The sequence below is a fragment of the Tamandua tetradactyla genome, chromosome 5 (assembly GCF_023851605.1).
Source record: "Tamandua tetradactyla isolate mTamTet1 chromosome 5, mTamTet1.pri, whole genome shotgun sequence".
NCBI classification, from domain to species: Eukaryota; Metazoa; Chordata; class Mammalia; order Pilosa; family Myrmecophagidae; genus Tamandua; species Tamandua tetradactyla.
In genome coordinates, this window is record NC_135331.1 from 147,099,702 (window position 1) to 147,123,912 (window position 24,211).

At 43.1% G+C, this 24,211-nt stretch overlaps 1 protein-coding gene across 3 annotated transcripts in view; it reads right to left on the minus strand.

Moving 5' to 3' along the window:
- BACH2 (BACH transcriptional regulator 2) overlaps positions 1-24,211 on the minus strand; it is a 272,601-nt gene that overhangs the window by 13,503 nt on the left and 234,887 nt on the right. For 2 of the 3 annotated variants that reach the window (XM_077162420.1, XM_077162419.1), the window contains one exon: positions 7,491-9,083. In XM_077162420.1, coding sequence (XP_077018535.1) covers positions 7,491-8,975 — 1,485 coding nt within the window. In that variant the 5' untranslated portion in view covers positions 8,976-9,083. Of the gene's footprint in view, positions 1-7,490; positions 9,084-16,549; positions 17,598-24,211 lie in introns of those variants that run through there. The other variant, XM_077162421.1, reaches the window with a different exon arrangement.

Below are 24,211 nucleotides of genomic sequence, written 5' to 3' on the forward strand. Positions count from 1 at the left end.
AATGTGTAAATAGGATCTTTGAAGATGTTATTAGTTAAGGAAACACAAAACTCAATAAGGGGGGGGGGCCTTAGTCTAATATGACTAGAGTCCTTATAAGCAGAAGAAATTTGGACACAGTAGCAGGGGACGGGGGGTGGGGGGGGGAGGCAGAGAGAGAGACAACCTCATGATGGCAGAGACCGAGTTACAGATTACTGGCAAGCCACCACGTACAGCCTTTAGGGAAAGCATGGCCCAATGCTGATGCCTTAATTTCAGACTTCCAGCCTCCAATACTGCAGGGCAATACACTCCTGTTGTTTAAGCCCCCCAGTCTGTGGTATCTGTCATATACATCCCTGGCAAGCTAAGGCACACATCGAGAAGGCCAAAGCCCTCCTCCATTTCTTCTGATGAGTTATGACAACCCAAATAGGCCCTATAGGGCTTACATCTTATTTACTGGCTCCATATACTTCTTCTTCCCAAATTTTACGTCTCAGCATTGGCTTGGTTTCCATTCGCTGGCTCCTCCTAAATAGTGCTGAACACTCAACCTGATGAGAAGATGAGTCCTGCCAACCAACCGTCACTATCACCTGTCTGAACAGCTTCCAGTTCTATTCTGCCAACCACATGCGGCTCTTGTTAAGCAAGCTGCCTATAAGCAGAAAGGCACGTGTGATGTGTGGGTGCTGATTTCTCCATTGGCTCTGGGGCTGCTGCCTATATGCTGTCGCCCTGCCTCTTTGGTTTCCAGTAGAGACATGGAGAGTCAAGGGCAGCCAGTGAGTCAGTGAGCCAAGGGCCCTAGAGGCACAATGGGCTGGTGCCACCCCTTGCATAATATGCTACTGTTGACTTCACCCAACCCCAGTCAAGTGCTGACTCCTCTCTTCCCTCCAGAGCCTTATGGCAGGAGCTCAGCCAGATGACAGTGTTTGGTGCTGTACCTGGAACTGGCTGTGAGAGAAGAGCCAGGGGAGGGTTAGACCTTGTGCGGGCTCCGGATGTTTTTGGATGAAGAAATGGATGGGCTCTGCAGTGTGCTGAGGGGCCATGGGGCTGGAGGAGGGAGGGAGGAAGCTGTGGCATCTGGACGGTGAATGAAATCTAAACATGCCTCATGTGTGCAGTCTACACCGGTGAGACAGAGGCCCGAACAGAGGGTGCTGAGGCTGCACCCTGGAATGCTGGCTCTCCCTGGACGCCAAGCAGAAATGAGCTACTTCACTTCTCTCCCCCCTGCCAACAGTTATCCCCTTTCTGCAACCAAAACCATTATGCTCTTTCTCTCAGTTAAAAAGCATCTTTCAAAAATTATATAAGAAATGTAACTTCTTTTCAGCAAATTCAAATATGAGACTTATTAAAGAAGGAGAAGAAAATTCCAGCCCAAACCATGACTCCCTTGCTCTGGTGAACTTCCCTGAAAACTCTTGTTTTCTCTGCATGTTTTTTAACAGAGTCATAATCAGAAGGAACTGTTTCTATCTGGCCTCTTACACATTTTGCTTGCCTGATGTGTTTGTTTGGTTTTCTGGGTGGGGGTTATTTGAGAAGCAGGATGGAGCTGCAGGTTTTGCAGCAAAAGCTGAAAACAAGCATTTGTTTCCTCCAGAAATCCCACTGGAAGACCGATTTGCGAATATTTTTCCCCATCTTCTTTCTTGATTTCACTATCAGGTCAGTTGATTAGAAAGTGCAGGAGAGAAAAGGGTGGAGTCACACTAACAAAATGCCCGAGCAATGATGAGTCCAACTGGCCAACTCTTCAATGCCCTTAACACCAAAGCTCTCCCAGACCCCAAGGCAGCTCAGGGCAGGGACCATGAGGCCTGGTGGCCCGATGCTGTGGTAGGGACAGCTGGAATGGGACAGTCAGCTCAGGCTAGGCAGGTGTGACAAAGCGCCCCCTCCCAGACTAAGAAAGGTTTCTGCACAATTGTCCATCTACATTCTATTCTCAGGGCCCAGTTTCCGGAACAAATGTAGGGCACTTGGGATGTAGTTATGATACTGCAATTAATCAGCTGTGTGATCTCAGGCAAGTCATTCATTCTCTCCTTGCTAAAGTTCTTTGAAGATCTGTGAATCAGAGGGTGATCACACCTGCCCTACTTAGATTACAGGGTTGTTAGGAAGAATGAAACCGGATAAGAGATGAAGAAAGTTCTTGTAAAAGCTGAAATACCTTGCAGATATAAGACAATATTAATATTATTTTTTAAAATCTGCTCTATCCTTCCACAACTCGTGGTCTCTTCTTCCAGACGTTCAGCATGCTTTGGTGCCCCAGATGCTAAGAAAGCCTTCTACAAAATATGAAACATTGCTTTAATTAGATATATGGCTGACTTCTATGCTGCCCAGCGAGGCCTTGTTTTTTATTTAGCAGACACTTCTAGAAGCATGACTGATTCACCAAACCACAAAAATGATTTTGAACATTTTCCATACAACATGTTTCTGGAAGTCAGCATTTGGGTGGGAAGCGTTAGATTCAGACTCGGTTCTTTTATTCTACACCATTTCAGTCCTCGATCTGGACCTTATTTCTTCCCTCCCTCCACTCTCTCTCTCTCCCATACACCCACACACTCACACATTTTTATCCCTCTTGACAAGAAACATGGACCATGTCCAACTAATCAATACTTTTGGCTGCGTAAATTGACTGTCTTTCTAGTGCTTCTTTGCTAAAATCCACAATTAATTAGAAATGCTTGGTACAAAACTGCCTCACCAAGAGGCTTTACTACTTAGAAGATGCCTGTGACTTTTCTGTAATTTTCAAATTTAAAAAACAGATCAGTAAACCACAGTGAGATCCACTTCACACCTACTGGGATGGCTATATTTAAAAAGATGGACAATACCCAGTGCTGGTGAGGATGCAGAGAAATTGGGATCACCATATACTGGTGGTAATATAAAGTGGTAGTTCCTCAAAAAAGGTTAAATATAGAGTTACCATGTGAGTCTGTAATCCCATTCCTAGGTATATCCCAAGAGAACTGAAAACACAGGTCCACACAAAAACCCATACATGAACATTCACAAAAACATCATTCATAATAGCCAAAAAGTATAAAACAACCCAAATGTCCAGCAACAATAGGCATGGATAAACGAAGTGTGGCATTTTCACACAATGGAAAACTATTCAGTCATAAAAAAGAACGAAGTACTGATACAACATGTTACAACATGGATGAACCTTAAAAATGTGATGCTAAGTGAAAGAAGCCATACCCAAAAGGTCATATATTGTAAGACTACATTTATATGAAGCGACCTATAGAATAGCCAGATCTATAGACAGAAAGTAGGTTAGTGGTTGCCTGGGGCTGAAAGGTAGGGAGTGGGGAAGGGGCACTGGGAGTGTCCACTAATGGGTATAGGGCTTCTTAGCGTGTACTCAAAACCATTGAATTGTTCACTGTTAACAGGGGGAATTTATGGTAAGTAAACTATGCCTCGATAAGAAAGAAACTGTATTAGATAGATGTATGTAAAATCAACATTACAGTAATGTATAGAAATGTAACTTTCTCTACAATCCCTCCCCAACTTTGCTTCCAGTTTTATCTTATTCTCTATAATTGTGTTTGTTGTTCATAACATATATATGTGTGAAACAAATTAGGGCCTTGTTTGTGTGTTGTTCTGTGATTGTTCCACTTAACATGACTTGTTCATTTCTCATCACGTTAAATAAGAAAAAAATGTCCAAATGGCTTCTTAAGTAATAGAGCAAACCTAGAATCATAAAAAGACTGGCACATTTGATTGCATATGGTAAAAGACAGCATACATGAAAAAAGAGTCTAGAAGGAAATGTTGGCAACAGTTATGAGAAAGTGTTAATATTCCTAACTAATATTAGGGACTAAAGTTTGTACCATTGATTTAAAAAGTGAAGCAACGCAAAAGAAAAATGGGCAAAGATATAAATAGATTCACAGAAAAGGAAATATAAATGGAGAATGAACACAAGGAAAGATGTTTAACGTCGTTAGTTGTCAAGGAATCCTTGAATTTTGCCAGTCGGACTGGCAAAAACTAAAAAGACAGATAACAATTAGTACTGGCAAAAGTAGGGGGAAATGGACATTCCAAAGTCGCTGAAGAAGACATGAACTGCTACAACCGTTTCAGAAAGCAATCAGTACTTAGTAAATGAGTATAACCTTTAACCCGCTTAATGGGACTCTAACCCACAAAAATAAATGTACCACTACTAAAGACATGTTCACAAAATGTTTACTGTGGCAAAGTTTATAAGAAGGAAAAGACTGGAAACAACCGGTTAACATCTTTAGAGAGCTGATAGCTGAATAAAATGTGATTTATGGAAATCATGGATATTAAAAAAGCACGCCTTAGCCTTCTATGATTCCCCTGGAGGTAGCACCCAGTAAATAGCTAAGGGAAAAAGCAAGTTGCTGAGTAATTATACAGTATAGCGCTATTAAATAACACCCCAGTCCCCACAGAGGCGAACATACTTGTATACTATTGTGAGCTTATACAGAAAGCCTGTTAAACTGAGTATATTAGGGGCTGGGTATGCTGAGTTTTATTTATTACTATTATTTCTTAAAGAATGTATTTTTTAAAAGCTGACTGTTGATAAAGGGAAATACCATGTCTTCAAAGCTAGGGAATAGTTCAAAAGGATGGCAATGCTTAGGAGAAGAAACAGTTACTTAACGTGGGAGGAATAGAACATTTTTTAGAGTATAAGGTATGTTAACACTTTTTTGATCTAGTATCTCGGCTCCTCACAGAGATAGAGAAGAGTGAGTGGGAAGGAACATGGCCTTGTTGTTCTAAGGTATTAGGCTGGTGGCCAGAGGGAGGTAGAAACTCTTTTTTGGTTTCTGACCTTCGTTCTTGGAGCTCACTTGGAAAAGAAGGAACCTGCAGCCCACATAAGAGCACACTGAGACAGAATCAACATTTCCCCTCTTTCTTAATGCCTCATACAACTGAGAGCCTCTTACAGAGAGAAATTTTAAAAACTTGTTTTATTCAGTCATGCTAACAACGGACTTTTCAAGTTTGAGTTGTCACTGCTCTAGTTAACTAGAAATCTTGGATCCATGAAATAAGTCAGGTGACGGCAGCTAGAACACAGAGGCACTCCAAAGATACTGGCTCCTTCTGGCTCAGTTTGGGAAAACAAGTTATAACCTCACTGTGAAAGATTTGCCTTCAATGTTATCACAAGGGACAATATTTCTTCCAGTGCCCCATTAGCTCAAGGAGGAGGCTGCTTCTCAGGAACTTGTGTTGAGTCCCTGAGACAGTTCTTGGAAAACCTAAGCTCCACTACTCTAGGAAAAGGTGAATGCCAATTTGGAACAACCTTAGCTTTACTATAACTACCCTGTCCAAAATGTGTTACGGGAGAGGCTGAGTGTGATTCCTGAAATGGTAGAGAGCTTTAGCAAAGGTCTTTCACTGTTTGGAAATGCAAACACCAGACTTTTTTTTGAAGAGTAAAATATATTAAAAAGCATGAGTACTTCCAGAAGGATGACTAGTTCTGTTCATTATTATTTTATAGGTTGAATGTATTCCTTTAATTGATTTACTATTTTTAGTCATAACTGATATGATTCAAACATGGGAAAAACACATGTGCTCTTGTTGGTGGCATTTAGTTCTAAGGAGTCACTAAGTTATCTTTTGGGATACAAGAGGGGCAAAAAGAGATTTATCCGAAATAGAGAGTTCCTTAAACCATGCAATACCATAAAAATAAAGCCCATTTAGGGACAGACCGAAAACAAAGCCTGGCAGTCGCTTGTCATCTTCTCCTCACTATACCAGTCCTTGCCAAAACAAATCATGATCATAATTGGAGCCAGTGACCAGGGTTCTACACCACGCACTCTTATTAACGGTGTCAGGAAAATAAGGAAACCCTCACAGACATTGTGGTCAGAGAGAGACAGAACCAGCGAGGAGACAGAGCACGAGCTGCCGCTGCTCCAGCATCACCTCCAGCCTCTGGCCCCTGGGGGTGCAGGTGTGCCTTGCTCGGGGCTCTGGCCACGACCCTCCATCCCAAACCTGAAGGAAAAGGGCTATTCACCTGGGAATAGTTCCCATTCAAATCTCCTTTACATGATTTTTTTAAAAGCTAAATTAAATCCTTTTCAGTATTTCTCTGTTTTTTTTTTTCCTTTCCATTTTTGCCAGCAGTATCAGAGGAGAAGGCCAGAGAGCTGGCCAAGCAAAGGAAGCGGGCGCAGGGATTCCTGCAGTCAGCCAGGGAACTGTGGAATCCGCCTCCCAAACAAACACGCACAGACTGAGAAGACCCGAGGCGCTGCTCGCCAGCCCTGCAGACTCGGCACCCCATGCACCCCCCGGGCGGCCCTTCCGCTGCGGGGCTGGGTCAGCACCCTCAGTGCCGCCGGCTGATACCCGGGCAGCGCAGACGGAGGAGGACCGAGGGCTCTGGCCTAATGAGGGACACCTCTGCCTTCTCCCTGGTTTTCTGGGTGGGTTTTCATTTTTTTTAAACCTTTGGCTAAACAGCTCTGAGGAGAGTCAGCTCACGGGGTTTGCTCTCTCCGCCATGGAGGCTGGCCTGAGACACAGGCCGGGGGTCTCACGTTGGCTCTGTCAACCAGCAACAGGACAGTGCAAGCCAGACGTGCCAGCCTTCCCAAGAATCCTCCTGGGGAGCGTGCATGTTCCTGGGGTCAGTGGGAAAATACGGGGCTGCTATTCCTTCTCGCCTTACTCAGCTGAGTCTTGCTCCTGGACATGACTGATGATGTTTCTGCACCCCCCCCCCCCCCCCCCCCCAGGAATGGCAAGACACAGGTGGATTCTTTAGGGGTCTCTGTACCTGGAGAGCACTTTGCTTTCAGGGTGGGCAAAAACAACACTCCATCCTGTTACATCTCAAAACGGCCTTTCACCTTTTTGTGGGGAGCCTGGGACGTGATGCCTCATGTGGTGACGTGTGATTGGCTGGGGGACCCCGCAGTGACTCTGGGGCTGGGACAGATGCTGAGTGTGGGATAGCCACAGGGTCACCTGTCGGAGAGGAAAACCTAAACGGTGCTGGAAAACCACCTGGTAAGAGTTGCTCTGTCTAGTTTCACTCGGTCAGTTCTGAAAGAGGTTCTATAGTTTCTTCTCCACTGAAGGGGGAAAGAGCAGGATGGAAGAGAAAGGAGAAAAGGAGGAGGACGCAGGTGGTGGTTAGAAAGTACCTGCTCATGCCTTTATATGCTAGACTTACTTTTTTTCCCCCCGCTCAGCAGTTTCTCTCTGTTGGGTGAGTACTGAAATCTAGATCAAATACCAAGTGCCTTCAAGGACAAAAGTGGAATCCCCTGGAAGTCTGTGCCCCCATGGCTGGAGGAGGCAATCCCTCTACTGTTGGTAAATAAGGACCACGTGGGAGCGGTGGGGATATAGGGTCCAGATAAAGGACTGAGAGAGTGGGTCACGTGCTGGAATTGACATGGGTTCCCTACCTCCTGGCCCCTGTCCTGCACAGGACACGACTCACTGTCTGCTTCCGAGAACGATCCGGACTCGTCGCTGGAGTTGGTTCCGTAAGACTGCTCACATTTGATTTGGGGTCGGACCTGGCTGTACATTCCATCTCCCATCAGGCCTGGCTCCTGATGTTCTGTGGCAAGGAATCTGGCTCCCTGGGAACAGGGCGAGGAGGAGAACTCACAGAGGGGGAGGCTGCAGGGCGAGCCCCCGCTCCCGTCCTCCGCGTAGGAGTAGGAGGAGCACGAGCTGGAAGTCCTGGTCCTGGTCTCCAAGGGGGGTGAACGAGGGCAGACTTTGATTGGCACCGGGCAGCTGGTGTTGGGCCGCATCCTTCCGGGCAAGTGGTCAGTCATCAGTCCACTGTGGGAGTAGGGCTGCGAGCTGGGCAGGGACTGGCCGGCTCCCACCCACAGACCCTTTGGCACCGGCTCAGAGAGGTCTTTGTCCAAACTGCTCACCCCCGAATATGGATGCACCGAAGTGCTCACCTGGTCACAAGCGCTCGAGGAGAAGATCACGCTTCTCCGGTCCAGCTCCCCTTCCTGCTTACAGAGAGCCTCCAACCCGGGCCCCTTGAGGGGCGAGCCCATCGTGAAGTTGGATGCATCCTTCTGGCCCAAGTGGGGCTGTCCGTAATTCCCTGCGAAAGGGGCGTAGTCAGTTTTAAGGTCACCCTGAGTGATCCCCTTTTCAAAAGGGCACGCTGAACTCCGAGCAAAGTGCTGCTGAGATGTACTGGGCAAGCCAGACAGCTCCACACTTTTTGTTATACTGAACAGAGACCTTAAGCAGGAGGGAGAGGACATGCTCCTGGATCTATCCAGGCAGGCAGCCCCGGCAGCCGTGGGAGGTGCGGGGGTGGGGCTGGGCTGTTTCCGGTCCATTTCGACATCACCCCCTCTGCCCTTGACGTCAGGCTCATCTCCGGACAGGCAAAGCGTGATGCTCTCTTCTTCGTTCTCTTCACTGGGCGGCTCACTTTTAATCTGTCCCATGGCAAGCCCTGGCTTGAGGCTGTTGCCAGAGTTCTCTTCACTGAATGTGCTTGCGAAACCTGAGGTACTGTGTGATGATGCATTATAGACATTCTTGGTACATGCAAGCTGGTACTTCTTGTATCTGGGGTACTGCGTTAACACATCCTTTTCTGAGCTCTCCTTGGAGTCCGTTGGCACATCCGACAAGGGCAGCAAGACTTCCTCCTTCTCTGCTACTGGGACGGCCGCGGCCTCAAAGCGGATGGGGTCTGGAAGCATCTGGTCCCTGGAGCAAGCCATCTTAGCTGTCTCTGAATCCATCGTGTCCTCCTCTTCCTCCTCCTCCTCTCCTGCGGAGTTCTCATGGTCCTCGTGCGGACGCTGGCACGCTGAGTCCTTCCGGCACATAAACAGGCCATCCTCGCTGCTCAGGAGCTGGGTCTGCAGAAAGCTGAAGCAGGAGTCCTCCAGGTTGTGCATGCGCAGGAACTCGGCGCAGCGGATAACCTCGCGGATGTTTTCTCTGCTGAGTAACAGCTTGGCAGTGTAGGCAAACTGCAACAGCGGCCCGAAGCCCCTGGCCGTGACCTGCAAAACAAACAGGGAAATTGCCAACGTTACCATCAGCACCGCTATTGTCCCTGATCCCTCAGCTGAAGCCAGATAACCAGACAGTGCTAATGTCCCAGAATAAAGACTGCAAAGGAGCTGTTAATCTTGTACTGGGTCAGCAATGATGCTGCTTTCAATAATTAGTGCCTGTCTCACACACCACTGCTCCATTTCATCGGGGCACAAGCGGAATGGAAAATAACCAGGGTCAAGTGGCTAAACAAGATGACAATGGGCTCAGTGTTTGCCCTAATGAAATATCCCGGCAAAAACGGACGGTAACAATGGGAAGCCTATTAATGTGCCTCCCAATCAATCCTGTTGAGAGATGGTCGATGTGAGGAGTGCGGGCTGGGACACTTCTCGCAGCTCACCCAAGCCAAAGAAAGCACTGTCGTTTTCTTGTCAACCACTAAACTGGCAATACGGCTATGTTAAAAACTGTAGAAGTGCGCATTTAAAATAGTTTGTCATCAATTACACTCTTTAAAGAGACATCAAAAACAACTTCTGTTTTGCTCATTCATCACGGTTTCTGGTTGGAACTTTTCAGTTGTCATGTCATGATGCCGGAGATGATGATAATCAAAAGCAATGTTGTGAACAAGAAATTAGCTCCTGGCCCAGAAAGAATGGGGGGTGCGCAGCTCAGTTAACCAGGTGTCATTTAAATGGTTGAAGCTGCTGAGTGACACAGGACATGGGCAGTTCCTTCCCTAATTATTTGTGGCAGCTTTGCCATGCAGCTGCCTTCTTTCTTGGTAAATCTTCAGGGGCTAAGCCTACTGTCATGTGCTGCTCTCATCCATGGCATTTTATACAGATCGAAAATGTGCTATTTATGTACAGCTTGCACACACACACACACACTCACACATACAGAATGACTTGGGGAATTAAAAATACGTTGCCTAAGGCCAATTGTTTTTCAGATGGAAATGGATTAAACTTGCTGGTGTTCAGAGCTGACTTCTCTGTTCTGGATGCAGAGGCATCCACCATCTAGGTTCCTGCAAACGCTGCTTAACCCCATAAGAAGAGGAAGCACGTCTATGGGTCAAGTGCACAAATCAAATGACACCAGCAACCTTGGGGTTCTTGCCAGAAGCTACGGCAGCAGTGATCAAGAATACCTGCTGGGGGAATGACTGTCCAGCAAGATGAACTGGCAGGCTTTGTAGCTGACTTCTATGTGTATTAAACTTACAACAGCACACAGAGCCAAAATGCTTGTGAGGACCTGCATTCATGGTTTAAGACTCAACATGGTCATCAACTCCTCTGGGGGAGCCCTTTCCAATCCTCTTAGAGAAAACAGATGACATAATCCTCTCAGCTCCCATCAGCACTGTGAGGAAGCGTCCCAGATTTTCCAGGATGGCACTGATTTTGTATCACTGCATTCTTTCCAGAAAGGGAAATTTCTTAAACACACCATCTAATGGGATTTTAACTATTAATGCTTTTGAAGTACTTTAAATACAATTCCAAATGAAAAATCCTTTTGTCTGTTAATGAATCCCAAGGTAGGTGTTTAAAAATATAAAACATGACTGCTTGATCCACACTGCAGGACTACAAGGACAATTGTTGCCCCCTCACTTTTGTTATATTTAATTGTGTCTGTTTCTATCACAAGACAGTGAATTCCTTCACATCAGGGGTTGTTTCATTCACTTTTTTTTTAATTTAATTTTTTTCATTTCATTCACTTTTTAAAAAATGTTTTTTTTAAATTGTATAATATCACATACATACAAAGCAAAAAGAGAAAAAATCAATAATTTTCAAAGCACACTTCAACAAGTAGTTGCAGACTAGATCCCAGAGTTTGTCATGGGTTACCATTCCATCATCTCAGATTTTTCCGTCTAGCTACTCCAAAACACTGGAGGCTAGAAGGAATATTAATATAGTGATTCAGCAGCCATACTTGTTTGTTAAATCCAATCTTCTCTGTTAGAACTCCTCCTTCTCCTTTAATCCTTCTCTCAATCTATAGGGAGCTTTGGGCAATGCCTATTCTGACTTTTCCATGTTGAGAAGAGGTGTCCACACTAAAGGATAGGGGGATGTGACTAATTGATAATCCTGGAGAGGCTGGTCCCTCTGAATTTCAAGATTTATCTGACCGAGGAACCCTCCTGGAATTATATGTTCCAGGAAGGCAGACCTAGTGCATATTTCATTCATTTTTGTAACCCTGCATCTAACCCAAAGTCTATAACATAGTAAATACTTGATAAATGCTTGTATATTATTGAGTATGTTGTAAGTCTAAATACGCCCTTAACATATAACTATAGTGCCAGAAGGTAACAACACAAGTCTATTTGGTGGGTGATGTCTCAAATTATTTTGGAACAATCAACCAAACCAAACAACCAAAGGCAGGCAAGGGTCCTTATTTGATCTGTCCTGTCCCTAGTACCAGAATTAAAAAGGAGCTCATCTATCCTAGTCTTTTGTGTCTCACTAAACTGACATGGAAATAGATTCAGCAAATATACTACCTACCATATCATTTAATTTAATTTTGCAATAGGAACCTTTAAAAAGAGGCAGAGTGCATTTATAAGAGTAATCAAAGGTGATAAGAATATCACAAGACTCAATTCTTCATTACAATATGGGTCCACCACCGAGAGAAAAGGCAGAATCAACCCCTTGTTAAGTAAGCATCATCCACTATGCTGATATGCCATTTTCCTGTAGCTGAGGGTATAATACACATCTTGAGTTTCGGCAAATGTGCTCACTATATGGGAAATGGGAAAAACTCATCTTAATGCTATTTATATTTTTCATATAACCCTTCTCCAACTCTTGTCCTTATCACCATTTCTTTTTCATTTTGACACTGTGGATTTCTGTTAAGTCCTACCATTGCTTCCCACTGTGGCTGCTTTTAAATAAATTCCTAAAGAAGCCAGGGCCACCCATGGGGATCATTAGATGAGGAAGCAATATTGGAACTCACTACTTTCACATGGCTGCAAAGAGGTAGAGAAAGTTTCACCCAGGGAAAAGCTGATGCTTCAATGTATGAGTTGGACTGAGGATGCCAATGAGCAAAGCCGCTACTTTCCTAATCAATGATACCCCTTAGATCACTGACCTGTTAGAGATGAGGTGACATGATGATCTTAAAGTGACTGTCATATGGTCATGAACAAAGACAGGTTTATAACTGTCATTCAAGCCCAAGGTTAGAGATGGTATCCTCACAATGAAATGTGAATAGCCCATAACTAGCTTTACCCCACATTAGTTTAAATTGCGCTCTGTCATATTCAATTCTGCAAAATTTTGCTCAACTTTTATGTGCAAAGCTTCTTCTAGTCTGTCAGAGTTAGCATTTACTGAGAACCTCCTCTTGCCCAGTGCCATGCTAATTGGCTCTCATAACACCCTGCAAGGCAAGCATGTCCACACTATTTCGTAGACAAGGAAAGTGAGAAGTTAGGCAGGTGAAGGAACTCATCCAAGGTCATAGAGCTAGAAATAGTGGAGAGCTTGGATTCCAACCCAAGTTAAAGCTGATTCTTCCTTTTGTAGTAAGAGCCGTAAGGGAAGGATGAGTACAAGACTCTATTTTGTTTAGGAAACTTACAGTTTTGCTTTGCAGGAGACGTACAAATAAATGAAAAGTTAATAATTAAATAGCAATGTAAACAAGTTCACAAAGGAAGGGCCATTACAAGACTACATGAGAAGTCCTAACATTTTCAGGAGAGGAAAAAACCACTGAGGTCTGTGGGACCCCTTACATAGTTGTATCAGGACACTTGGGGTGTAGAGGAAGACTCTGTATGTGTCTGCTCTGGGTCAAGGGTTGCCTTGATACAATGGGCATCTTCTGAACTGTCACAGGTGCTTGTCTCAGGAACCCACTTCTGGTATACTCCAGGCCAGGAGGAATAGCTCCAAACACACAAAACAGAAGGCAAGTGTCTGTACGCCTGCTGGCCAGTGAAAAAACAGTCAGAGGCTCTGTAAATACCAGTAGACTCTCCGCCTTGAGCAGCTTCTACAGTCTTTTTATTTTCAAAAACCACTTAAACTCATTCATTGTACTAAGAAATCAAATACCCAGGTACCAATGTGAAGCTGTATGGCTACAAAATCGACATCACAAGTCTGCCTTGTTATTCAGTTTTTGTTCTTAACAAGTAAGGCTCTGACAATGGGAAAAACTAAGAGGGGGTGGGAATTGGAGAATCACACACAAAACTAATGACCCATAAAAATGTTATTAAAAAAGTAATGATCATAAAGTTAAAGTGGAATGAAGCGATGAGAAATAGCAAACCAGTTCCATTTCACTGACATTAATAGAGCTCAATTCTACTGTCCTAAGAAAACAAACACACACACATATATCTAGGCTAAAATTCATCGTCAGGAGTGACCTAAAGGTAAAAACATATCACAGGCAAAATGCAATTTTAGGGACAAACTGAGACAAGAGTCTTGCATTTTCAATGAAATATTTTGGATGGGTCATTTTGAAGAGTATTCTTCTCATCGTGCTTAAATGTGTGACTAGCTGGCCCTACAATGTGCCATACTTGGTGTCCCACAGATAAGATGCATCATGCACTGGGGGCTGAGGGAGTGTGCTGTGTGCGCCTGAGCCCTAGAAGAGGTCAGGAAGTAATACCTCCCTTGTTGTCTGACTGTTCCCAGGAGGCGATGACCTCAGTCAGCAGTGACACACACAGGACCAGTGGCACACTGACCTTTAGGCTTCTTAAGGCCTGAAGGAAGTAAGGTCAGGCCACCACACTGTCATGCTCTTGTGTGAGTCAACATGCAGATGTGTTGAAAACGTGACCTACTGCAAATATGACCCTTTATTTCTTTGGGGTCTTAATGTATTATTTTTAGGCTGCTAATGAAAGAAAGGTGAACTGATGAAAACAACTTGGGTTGGGCAGTATTTGCAGAGCTGGGGTGCTCACTCTTTCCTGTGGCACCCATTTTGCTGCTCGACAGAGCTTATGATAGGAAATGTCTAACAGTTTCATTGCTGGGCCACTATAGGGATCAGGCAGTCAGGCTTCAGGGATATACTGAAAACAAGATTTGGGAATTTTTCGGAGACAGTGAACATCATCCTCTACTTACTTACACCCACTGTTTGAGGTCTCACTGGTTAGTACTGGCTGATATGCATATACTGTAACACCAAACCCAGCTCACAAGCATGGACAGACAAAGCAGAGATGTAGTGACTGTCCCCTAGGAAAGGGTGGGATGCTTCTCAAGGTCTCCTGACTACAACCTTATGGAACACGGAAATTGACACCTTCAAGACCACAAACACCTATTTCTCACACAGTGCAGGACTGGGAAGATGATGGTAACAAAGCTATGCCTAATAGCTTCTTGAAGTAAGTAACAAGACAACAGACCATCCCTCTAAGATAATCAGGAGTCTTGGGGTTGTATTTGCACCGCGAAGCACTTGTCAAACATAAAAACAACATCGGTGTCAACTCATTCGTCCTTCCCACCCCCATGCTGCACTGTAGCATGAAGACTGATTTAGCAAGGAGGCATCATTCTAATCTCAATTTTCTATTATCAATACCTGTATTATCACACCTTTCTTCTCCAAGCTGTATTTGTCAGGATATATTTGTTAAATTAATCACTCTATTTCAACAAAGCTTCTGGTCAGTATAGCATTAATTTTAGTTAAAGAGAATGAGAGAAATCAAGCTCCCCACCCCACTTCTAAAATAACAATACATCAGCATCCGAGTTGATTTATACATGTAAGTATATAGTTTCATATGGTAGTTTTTTTTTTTTTTGCTAAAGAAAATCACTGTTTTAAGAAATATGGCTTGAAAATATAACATTGTTTTCTCTCCTGTGTAGGCTTGGATTTGGGTCTGCAGCTGCAATATAAAGTCCTTCTCATATTTGTAAATCTGCCTCTGAGATGGTCTAATTGACCACTTGGCTGCCTACCAGTTTTCATTCATCCATCATTCATTCATTCAACCACCATGTACTGGCACTCATTGTATACCAGGCACTATGCAAGTTATGCAAGGTCTGGGGGATTAAGCTTTCTTTGAATCAAATCCCAGCTCTACTTCCTACCTATTGTGTAACCTGGGCTGGTTACTTCACCTTTCTGTGCTTCAGGTTCTTCAGCTGTAAAACAGGGAGACTATGTCTGCCTTATAATAAAACCTTTGGAACAGGGTCTGGCACTGAGTAATAATTATTAATGCTGTTGTGACAAAGGAGAATAAAATATAATCTCTTTCTTGAAGGAGCTACCAGGGTGAAAAGGGGACAGATATTCAGTATACACGATTACAAGATAATCTAAGTGTGTTTACAGAGGTGTGTGCAGACGCTAAGGGAGGATAGAGCTGAGGGCAGTTACTGCTAAGGGCATCAGTGGAAGACTCCCTGCAGGAGGTGATGTTTGTCCCAAGTGCTGAGGGTTGAGGTGAAGTTCATCAGAATAAGTAAAAGAAGGGCCTGGTTCTCTCCCTCATCAATTCAGCCCTTTCCTTAAATGCTACATTCTCAGGGAGGCCTCCTCTGGCCTTTTATCCACAACTGTCATCTCCCTAAACACCAGGAGTGGTTACATGGTTTGTGGGGCTCAGTGCAAAGTGAAAATTCAAAGTCCCTTGTTCAGAAATAAGTGAGAATTTCCAGACGGCAGCAGCATTAAGACAAGTGCAGGGTGCTTCTGTGCACGTTGCCCTCTGCGACTGCCCAGACTGCATAGCCAGAAAGCCTTCTCCTGCTGTTGAAATGGGCTTCCTAATTTCAGTGGGGGTAACGGCATCCCAGGATGGTAAAGATCAAATGGTGGCATGGAAGCACCAAAGACAAGCTGCCATGGCTGCTGGCATTAGCAGAGGCGCCGGAGCAAGAGCTAGGGGTGCCTGGAAGGATCATGGCATACCTTGGACTGGCATACACGGTCAGCTCACTAGGGCACTTTGAGATTAAAAAATTCATCTAGGTTTAGTGAACAAAGACCTGATCTGTTTCCCCGTAATGGTGGGTCATGATTCCAGACTACAGATAGTCCACAGACGCAAAGCTCACAAAAAGAGGTTTCCAGGAACCCTCGGGGGAGAAACCTGCAACAACCCACATTTTTCACTGTGATTTCTCCTGCTGCAAGGATTTGCAGATATCTAATCCTTGTAGTTTTTCTTAAACCATGGACTAAATACGAATATTTTAAAATAAAAAAAAAACACTTCAAAAAGTATTTAGAAATTATTCAGATCAGATCCAAATTATCTATCTTCCTTTCTCTTTAAATATTTATATATTATATATTAACTACTTTAATACAAACATAATAGGAAAATCTAGTTCCATCCAATCAGTAACTTTGACTTCTATTATTTAATTTTAGGCAGATATTACAAACACACAGGCTGGTTGCTTACCTATTTACTCATGTCCACTCTTCTGCTCTGTAATGTTGAGCATGGAGTTTATAAACTACTTTTCCTGGGCTTCTTTGCCATTTGACTTATTCAGTTCTGTCAATAGGGGGCACTGGGACAGACCAGAAGGTGGGAGTGATGGAGAAGCTGCAGTCCGTTCTCTTTCTTATTCTCACTCTCCTTTCCTGGCTGTGTGTTCTGGAAATGGCAGGGAACCCAACTCCCTGGTGCTGTGTTTGGAAGTGGCTCTGTCTCCTCCACTGGTGCAGCTCCTGCAGCATCAGCCCCTCCTCCTTGCTCATATTTCCCTCCAGTCCTAAAACAGCCACTAAACCCTGCGTTAACTCTCATTCTCCTTTCTGGGCTCCTAGAGTTCCAACACCTGTGTGACCAATTCTCTGTTTTATATCCCCTCTGTTTCAAACACCTGCCTGGTTTCTGTTTCCCTGACTCCATCCTCATCCATTTTACAAACAAGGAAGCCCAGAAAGGTGAAAGGATTTGCCTGAAGTCACACAGTTTAGGACAGGGTTTAACTCAAATCTTTTGCAGAATCCAACCCTTATGTTCTGTTTCCATCGGTTGCTATTTCTGGGAAGAGCACCAGAAAGAAATGCTACTTCACATGGAAACACATTATTGTAAAATTTTAACAATAAAACATTCGGTTTTATATAGCTCTAGCCAAAGAGGTCTGGCTAACTGCATGTGCTACTTCCCTGAGCATGAAGAAGGGTGAATCTTGTACTTGGTTTTATTGTTATTTGCATTATTCAGATTCTGTGCCTAGGTTTCTCCCGAAGAATGATGATAACTGCATGTCCCTCTTTTGTTCAATGAAATTCTGTAAATTCTAAAAGCCCTTTAAGCATCTGGCTAAGCTCATTGTCAGTCCCTGGAGTTCAGTAAAAGATCAAGGAAGAAATGTCTTTCTGGTAGGGGGTTATGTGGCACGGAAACTTTGTTCCAATTTAGAAAGTCACTTTCAAAGAAGTATTTGCAAAGTCCCCTTGGTGGAATGGGGAGAAAAGAGGCATTCAACTTTCCCATTTGGAGAACGTCTGATATTTCAGCAAGCAGTGGGGACAACCAAATCAATAGGCTGAGCCCTTGATCTTGGGGGCTGCCCCTATGAACCTTATTCCTGCAAAGGACAGGCTAAGCCTACCTGAAAATGGGCCTAAGAATCACCCCCAGAGAATCTCTTTTGTTGCTTAGATGTGGCCTCTCTCTCTAAGCCAACACGGCAAGTGAATTCACTGCCCTCCCCCTCTAAGTGGGACATGACTCCCAGGGGTGTAAACCTCCCTGGCAACGTGGGACAGAAATCTTGGGATGAGACAGTACCCAGCATCAAGGGATTGAGAAAACCTTAACCAAAAGGCAGAAATGAGACAATATAAAGTGTCAGTGGCTGAGAGATTTCAAACAGAGTCGAGAGGTTACCATGGAGGTTATACTTATGCATTATATAGATATCCCCTTTTTACTTTACGGTGTATTGGAGTGGCTGGAGGGAAGTACCTGAACTGCAGAACTGTGTTCCAATAGCCTCGTTCCTTGAAGATGACTGTATAATGATATAGCTTTTACAATGTGACTGTGTGACTGTGAAAACCTACGTCTGATGCTTTTTTTAACTAAGATATGGGCAAATGAGTAAAAAATATGGATTAAAAATAAACAAATAATAGGGGAACGAAGGCTAAAATAAATTGGGTAGAAGGAAATACTAGTGGTCAATGAGAGGGAGGAGTGAGGGGTATGGTATGTCTGGGTTTTTTCTTTTTTCTTTTTCTGGAGTGATGCAAATATTCAAAAAAATGATCACGGCAATGAATACATAACTATGTGGTGATGCTGTGAACTACTGATTGTATATCATGTATGGAATGTTTGTATGTTAAGAATGTGTGTTTGTACGTTGTTTTATTAATAAAACTATTAGAAAAAAAAAAAAGAAAGGCACTTTGCTCAAACTCAGGTACAGCTGACAGGTCATGCTTCCCCTAATCTGTCAGTTGGCTGAGAATTATCCTGGGACTACACACCAGCTGAAACTGTCCTCTGGGTATTTCTTCGGTTGTCTCAGGGTTGATGAGAACAGAGAAGGGGAAGAGAACATTCAACATTGTCCTTCCTGTGAACTGGTGACACTGGCCCTGCGGAACCTTTGTTTCAACTGGGTGGTTTTAGCCCCTTATCCCACCTTCTTCATGTGCAGCATTTGTTATTCCTTCACCCAGGTGCAGATGGTTCTATTTCCCAAGTAAAAGGCAAAAACTCACTTATGATATAAAGTACTGTATTCACATTTACTGTAAAACATATAATGAAAACAGAAAATCTCCTTTCTGAAAGATAATGTAGTTCATGAAAGAATTTTTAAAAATCCGGTTTCAGTTTTTAAGTGTAGATCCTAAAATAGGTATAAAATAGTAGTAACTTTTTACATTTTTTCAGTATAAAATGGAAGTGAAAAGCATCCCACTCACTGGAAATGAAGTAGTAAAACCTGCATGAAGGTTTATAGTTTCATTTGAAAAACCACCTCCAATAGAAAATCATATTTAAAAGAAGATTAAAAAAAATTACCTAATTTCCATCTTAAGGGACCCTTTCCCCATTTGGGAAAGCAATGATATTCCTAGACCAGAACTTTCTTGAGTCAAGGTCTGGTCTAGGAATATCCCATCCCACCGCATCCTTCTAGTCATTTCAAACCAACTTGATCTTTTTTTTTTTCAAACTTTTTTTATTAATTAAAAAAATTAAACAAAACATTAAGATATCATTCCATTCTACATATACAATCAGTAATTCTTAATATCATCACATAGTTGCATATTCATCATTTCTTAGAACATTTGCATCAATTTAGAAAAAGAAAAAAGACAACAGAAAAAGAAATAAAACGATAATATAGAAAAAAAAGATTATACATACCATACCCCTTACCCCTCGCTTTCATTTACCACTAGCATTTCAAACTAAATTTATTTTAACATTTGTTTCCCCCTATTATTTATTTGTATTCCATATGTTCTACTCTTCTGTTGATATAGTAGCTAAAAGGGGCATCAGACACAAGGTTTTCACATTGACAGAGTCTCATTGTGAAAGCTATATCATTGTTCAATCATCATCAAGAAACATGGCTACTGGAACACAGCTCTACATTTTCAGGCAGTTCCCTCCAGCCTCTCCGCTACATCTTGAACAACAAGGTGATATCTACTTAATGCATAAGAATAACCTCCAGGATAACCTCTCGACTCTGTTTGGAATCTCTCAGCCATTGACACTTAGTCTCATTTCACTCTTCCCCCTTTGGTCGAGAAGGTAACCAACTTGATCTTAACGAAAAAACATAAAACAGTTTTGAAGGCCTCCAGTGGTTATTCATATTAAGCCAATTTCCCATCCCGAAACCTAGCCAGCTTTGAGCTCCTATACCCTTCGTGGTGCCCTCATCTGAATGAGCCTGAGTCTGACCACACCCCAAGCAGAGTATCCCGAATTGAGCAGCCACTGTGGTCATCACTACAGAGCATAGAACTGTCAGCTCCCTCAGTCTACATCCAATCGTCTATGAATGCTAAGATTTCTTTGCCATTTTGACATGTAGCATTTGCTGTTAATTAACATCTCCTTTTTTCAGCATGTGCAACCGATAAACCATGTGTCCATCTTAAACTTGAAATAAGAAAGGATTTTTTAAAAATCCAAGAGCAGCAGATACTTGTTTAGATATTCAGAAATCATTCCTTTTATAGAAAATCATTCCTCAGTCAAAAATTTGAAAAACTACTTTCTTCCTTTTCCTGAAAACTGTAAAGCCAGTTTCTCATTTCTAGCCTTCTGACACTTCTCTGGGTTCCACAAGTCCTCAAAGAATCTGTACCATAAGCTTATGATTACATATTTTCTGTAGTTTGGGGCTTTACTTCATCTACTCTAGATGTTTTCTTCTTGCTCAGACATCTGGGGTTTCCATTCTCTTTCTCAAGTTTTTCTCACTTTTCCAGCTAATGATCACTCTCCGTGACACTCATTACAGAAGCTACTCTGAGCTCTTCACTAGCCCTCAATATGACTTGGTCAGTTTCAAAGTCAGGCTATTGATTTCCTCATCTTCTAGCTCCAAAGAGAACCATAAATTCATTTTTCTTGTCCATGGCTCCCTTTGAAGGGCTTCCATTCATTCTGTGCTTGAGTTTTCTTGACACTGTTCTTTTTTGGCTCCCAATTCTACTTACCTTCTCATGATCATTTATGATTTTTCACTACTTTTGAGAAAAGAGTCTGGATTAAACAAAGAACTGCTGGCACAATTACCCTCCCTGGTTGAAAAAAAGGGTCCTCATCTGAACTTTGTTTTAGACATTTACTGGCCTTCCCAAACCATCTTTCTCTGCAAATGCATAATTTCTACCTTTACCTAATTTTAAAAAAAAATCTACTTCCAAAAGGTCTTGAAATTGTTTTGGACTGCACACAATCTCTTCAGACTGTCCTTTCCTTTATAATGCCGTGGGCTTTCTTTTAAGGGTCCTCTCGTGCCTATTCTTGTCAATTCCTTTTTGTTAGTCAAAATAGCATTTCTATCCTTATATTCTCTACTGTCTGGAAGGTGAAATTGCCAATAAGGAAAATCAATATCCATATCAGGTATTCCTCTATTAGTTAAGGAAAATTCTGATAGCAATTCAGATAGCTGAAGCTCTTCATCATGCATCTCCTTTATCTCAGTTTTGTAAATGGTGATAATAACATGGGATCTTTGGTCCCCCCTGATTAAATGACCCACATTGAGCTCCTACAACTCTTCTAATTGTATTTCTCTCTTTTCTAATTTCCTTCCAGTGCTCTTCAGAGTGCCTCTGCCCTCATGCTTCTGGACAAACAGTACTGCTTTGTCTCTCCTCCCAGTGGCTATTTTTATTTGAATATGGTATTCTCCCCCATAGCCAGATTTCAGTGTGATATCCTTTTGCCCATCAGATGCTTAGATTACCTAAGAAATTCTGTTCATCACCCTGGCAAAGAGCCTACGATTCAAATTTTTAATTATTCATGCTTCATCCATTGATGGATAGACATCGAAGATTCTAAGTATTGCTTATGTCTTCCCCTTCTCCTTGGTTTATCTACTGATTCACCAAGCAATTCACACTTTCATATCAATGTGAAATCTGATGGCTTCCACAATAATTGGTGTCTTGGTTTTGGCAGGTTGTTCAGCCTCCACTTTTAGTTTAAAGCATACGCCTTGTGCATTGCAGATTCTCCCTAACTACTGTGAACTGAAATGAGCTGGGTCCTAGTAATGCCTGGTGGGGCAAACAAAAGAATTTGAATCCCTCTTTCACATGACAATTTGTCATTTGGGGACATCTGTCATGTTTGGTTAGGGATTTTCTTCTTCAAGAATCAAAGTCATATTTTCCATCTGAAATCAAAACTGAAGAACTGACAGATCACACATGTCTTATGGAAAATGCTATTTTCTTCTTGACCTCTGGAAGTATGTGTGGGGTTGACACTTCACTTTTCTTCCAACAGCCATGAGAACCCAGTGCCACTGAGGGAAGACCACTGCTCTTTACTTGGGGAAGCCATTTGATTTTGACTCCTTGAGCTATCCTCAACTCTCCTATCTTTGTCCCATTCCCTTGTCCTTTCATTAGCAAAACAGAATAACAAGGACATGTAGGGCGGGACACAGTGGCTCAACAGGCAGAGTTCATGCCTGCCATACTGAAGACCCGGCTTCAATTCTTGGTGCCTGTCCTTGCAAAAAAAAAAAAAAAAAAAGGCATGTGGAGGAAACATACATAATACATTTGAAAGGCTTTTGAGAGACAAACACTAAAAATTTGAAAAGAATGTGTATCATTTTTTCTGAGTAGAGCCCTTTCCTTTTTAGTGGAATGGATGTTACTGTGATTTGCTGAAGGAACAAAGCTACAGATTTTGCCTTTTATAGGCATAGTTTATAAAACCACAATATTAGTATTTCTATAGCTTTCTTTTCTTGAAGTCCTTAACTAACTACCATACAAGAGAAGCTGAAACATGCTGACTGGCTTACCCAGGGCTGTACAAGAAGCTTGGGGTAAAATCATATATGGAAGTCAGAAGTTTTGCCAAAAGGAACAGAACGCTTCTGATTTCTCTTCCTTTCTCATGCTTCCACAATGGCTTCTGCCAAGGCGGAAGAGTTAATGCTGATGCAATGCAAGCACATCTGGGATCTATGAGGATTTAAACAGCAACCATCAACACAAACCCTCAACACATGATTTGGACGCTGGCTGCCTGGGGGCTACAATTCCAGCAGAGAAAACCGCATAGCTCCGGAGCACTCAGGGCTGTGGAAATGGTTATGACATAATACCCACACCCTAGAGGATGGAGTCACGTTTTCACTTGGTTACTTTCCTCACCTTCCAACTGAGTTCTAATCTTCTCTGTATGTGACTCCTGTCTGCCAAGGGAGGGACTGTACAGGGAGCCGATTCAGCCACCGGCAAAGTCGTGGTGATCGGTTTTGCCCTGATTTCTTGGGCTTCTGTTCGGCAGCCTTCCTACGGCCTTCCCTGGGATGCCATGCCTCTGGTCCTGCAAGTGACAACCACAGGGCCTGGAATTAAGCTTCAGCTGGGAAAAGCAGCCCATCCAGGGCCTTAGATTGCTGGGGCATGAAGTCAGGGTCCTGTTATTGAAAATGATGTTATCTCTGGCAACAGCAGAGCTGACAAGGCAGGGGAGGCAGAAAAATCCAACAGTGACTGATGGGTTGTGTCCAGTTTCTGTGGGGCTCAAGCACACTTTTTATGCTAACTTCGGGGATGGTGAGAAAAGAAAATAAGTCACAGGTGCATCCAGAATGCACCTTGGAGGCTGTTTTGGGCCATCTATTTTGAATATGGCTTGGAACTGTTACGAAAGGCCTCTTTACTTAGACCTCCTAACTGGGAAAACACCTTTTTCTGCTATAAATAAAGCTATCCAAACACCCTGAAATGAGCTTTTGGTTTTTGAAAAATAGTAAAGTGGCAAGAACACCAGGGTGTTCTTGTTTTGGATGAATCAAACTATTTCTGAGTTTACCTTTAAGGAGACAAGTTAAGGTGCCTGTGCTACCCGGAGGTGATCCAGAATTCCGATGGAATTCACTGAAGTTGAAATTCTGAAACCTAAGAACCAAAATGAAAAACAAGCCCTCTGGTTTCCGGGCATTGTTATAGCAGGAATTATCTGGTTCACAGGAGGGAGCTCATCCGCTACAGATTACCAGCAGCTTTCCCAAGTAGTGTAGCTTTGAAAACCTCAACTAAGCTAGCAGGTGTCTGGACAGCACCGTCATTTCTTTCTTTAACAAGCGTGGGAGGCCAGGGCTTAAGAATCTCCAGGTAGAGAGATTATCACTATACTGTGGTAAAAATACAGCGATGCAAAGCCAAAGGGAAAATGAATACTGCTTTTGCACCCCACTTGTCTGCTCATGGACTCTCCTCTCTGTTGATGGCATTTCCTCTCTCCAGGGCCCCCATGACATCTCTGGATAATCAATCAGAGGGAAGCTGGAGAGCCTTTGGGGAATGCTACTGACACGGACTACGTTTCAAGCAGCAACCCCCTACTTTCAAGAACAAA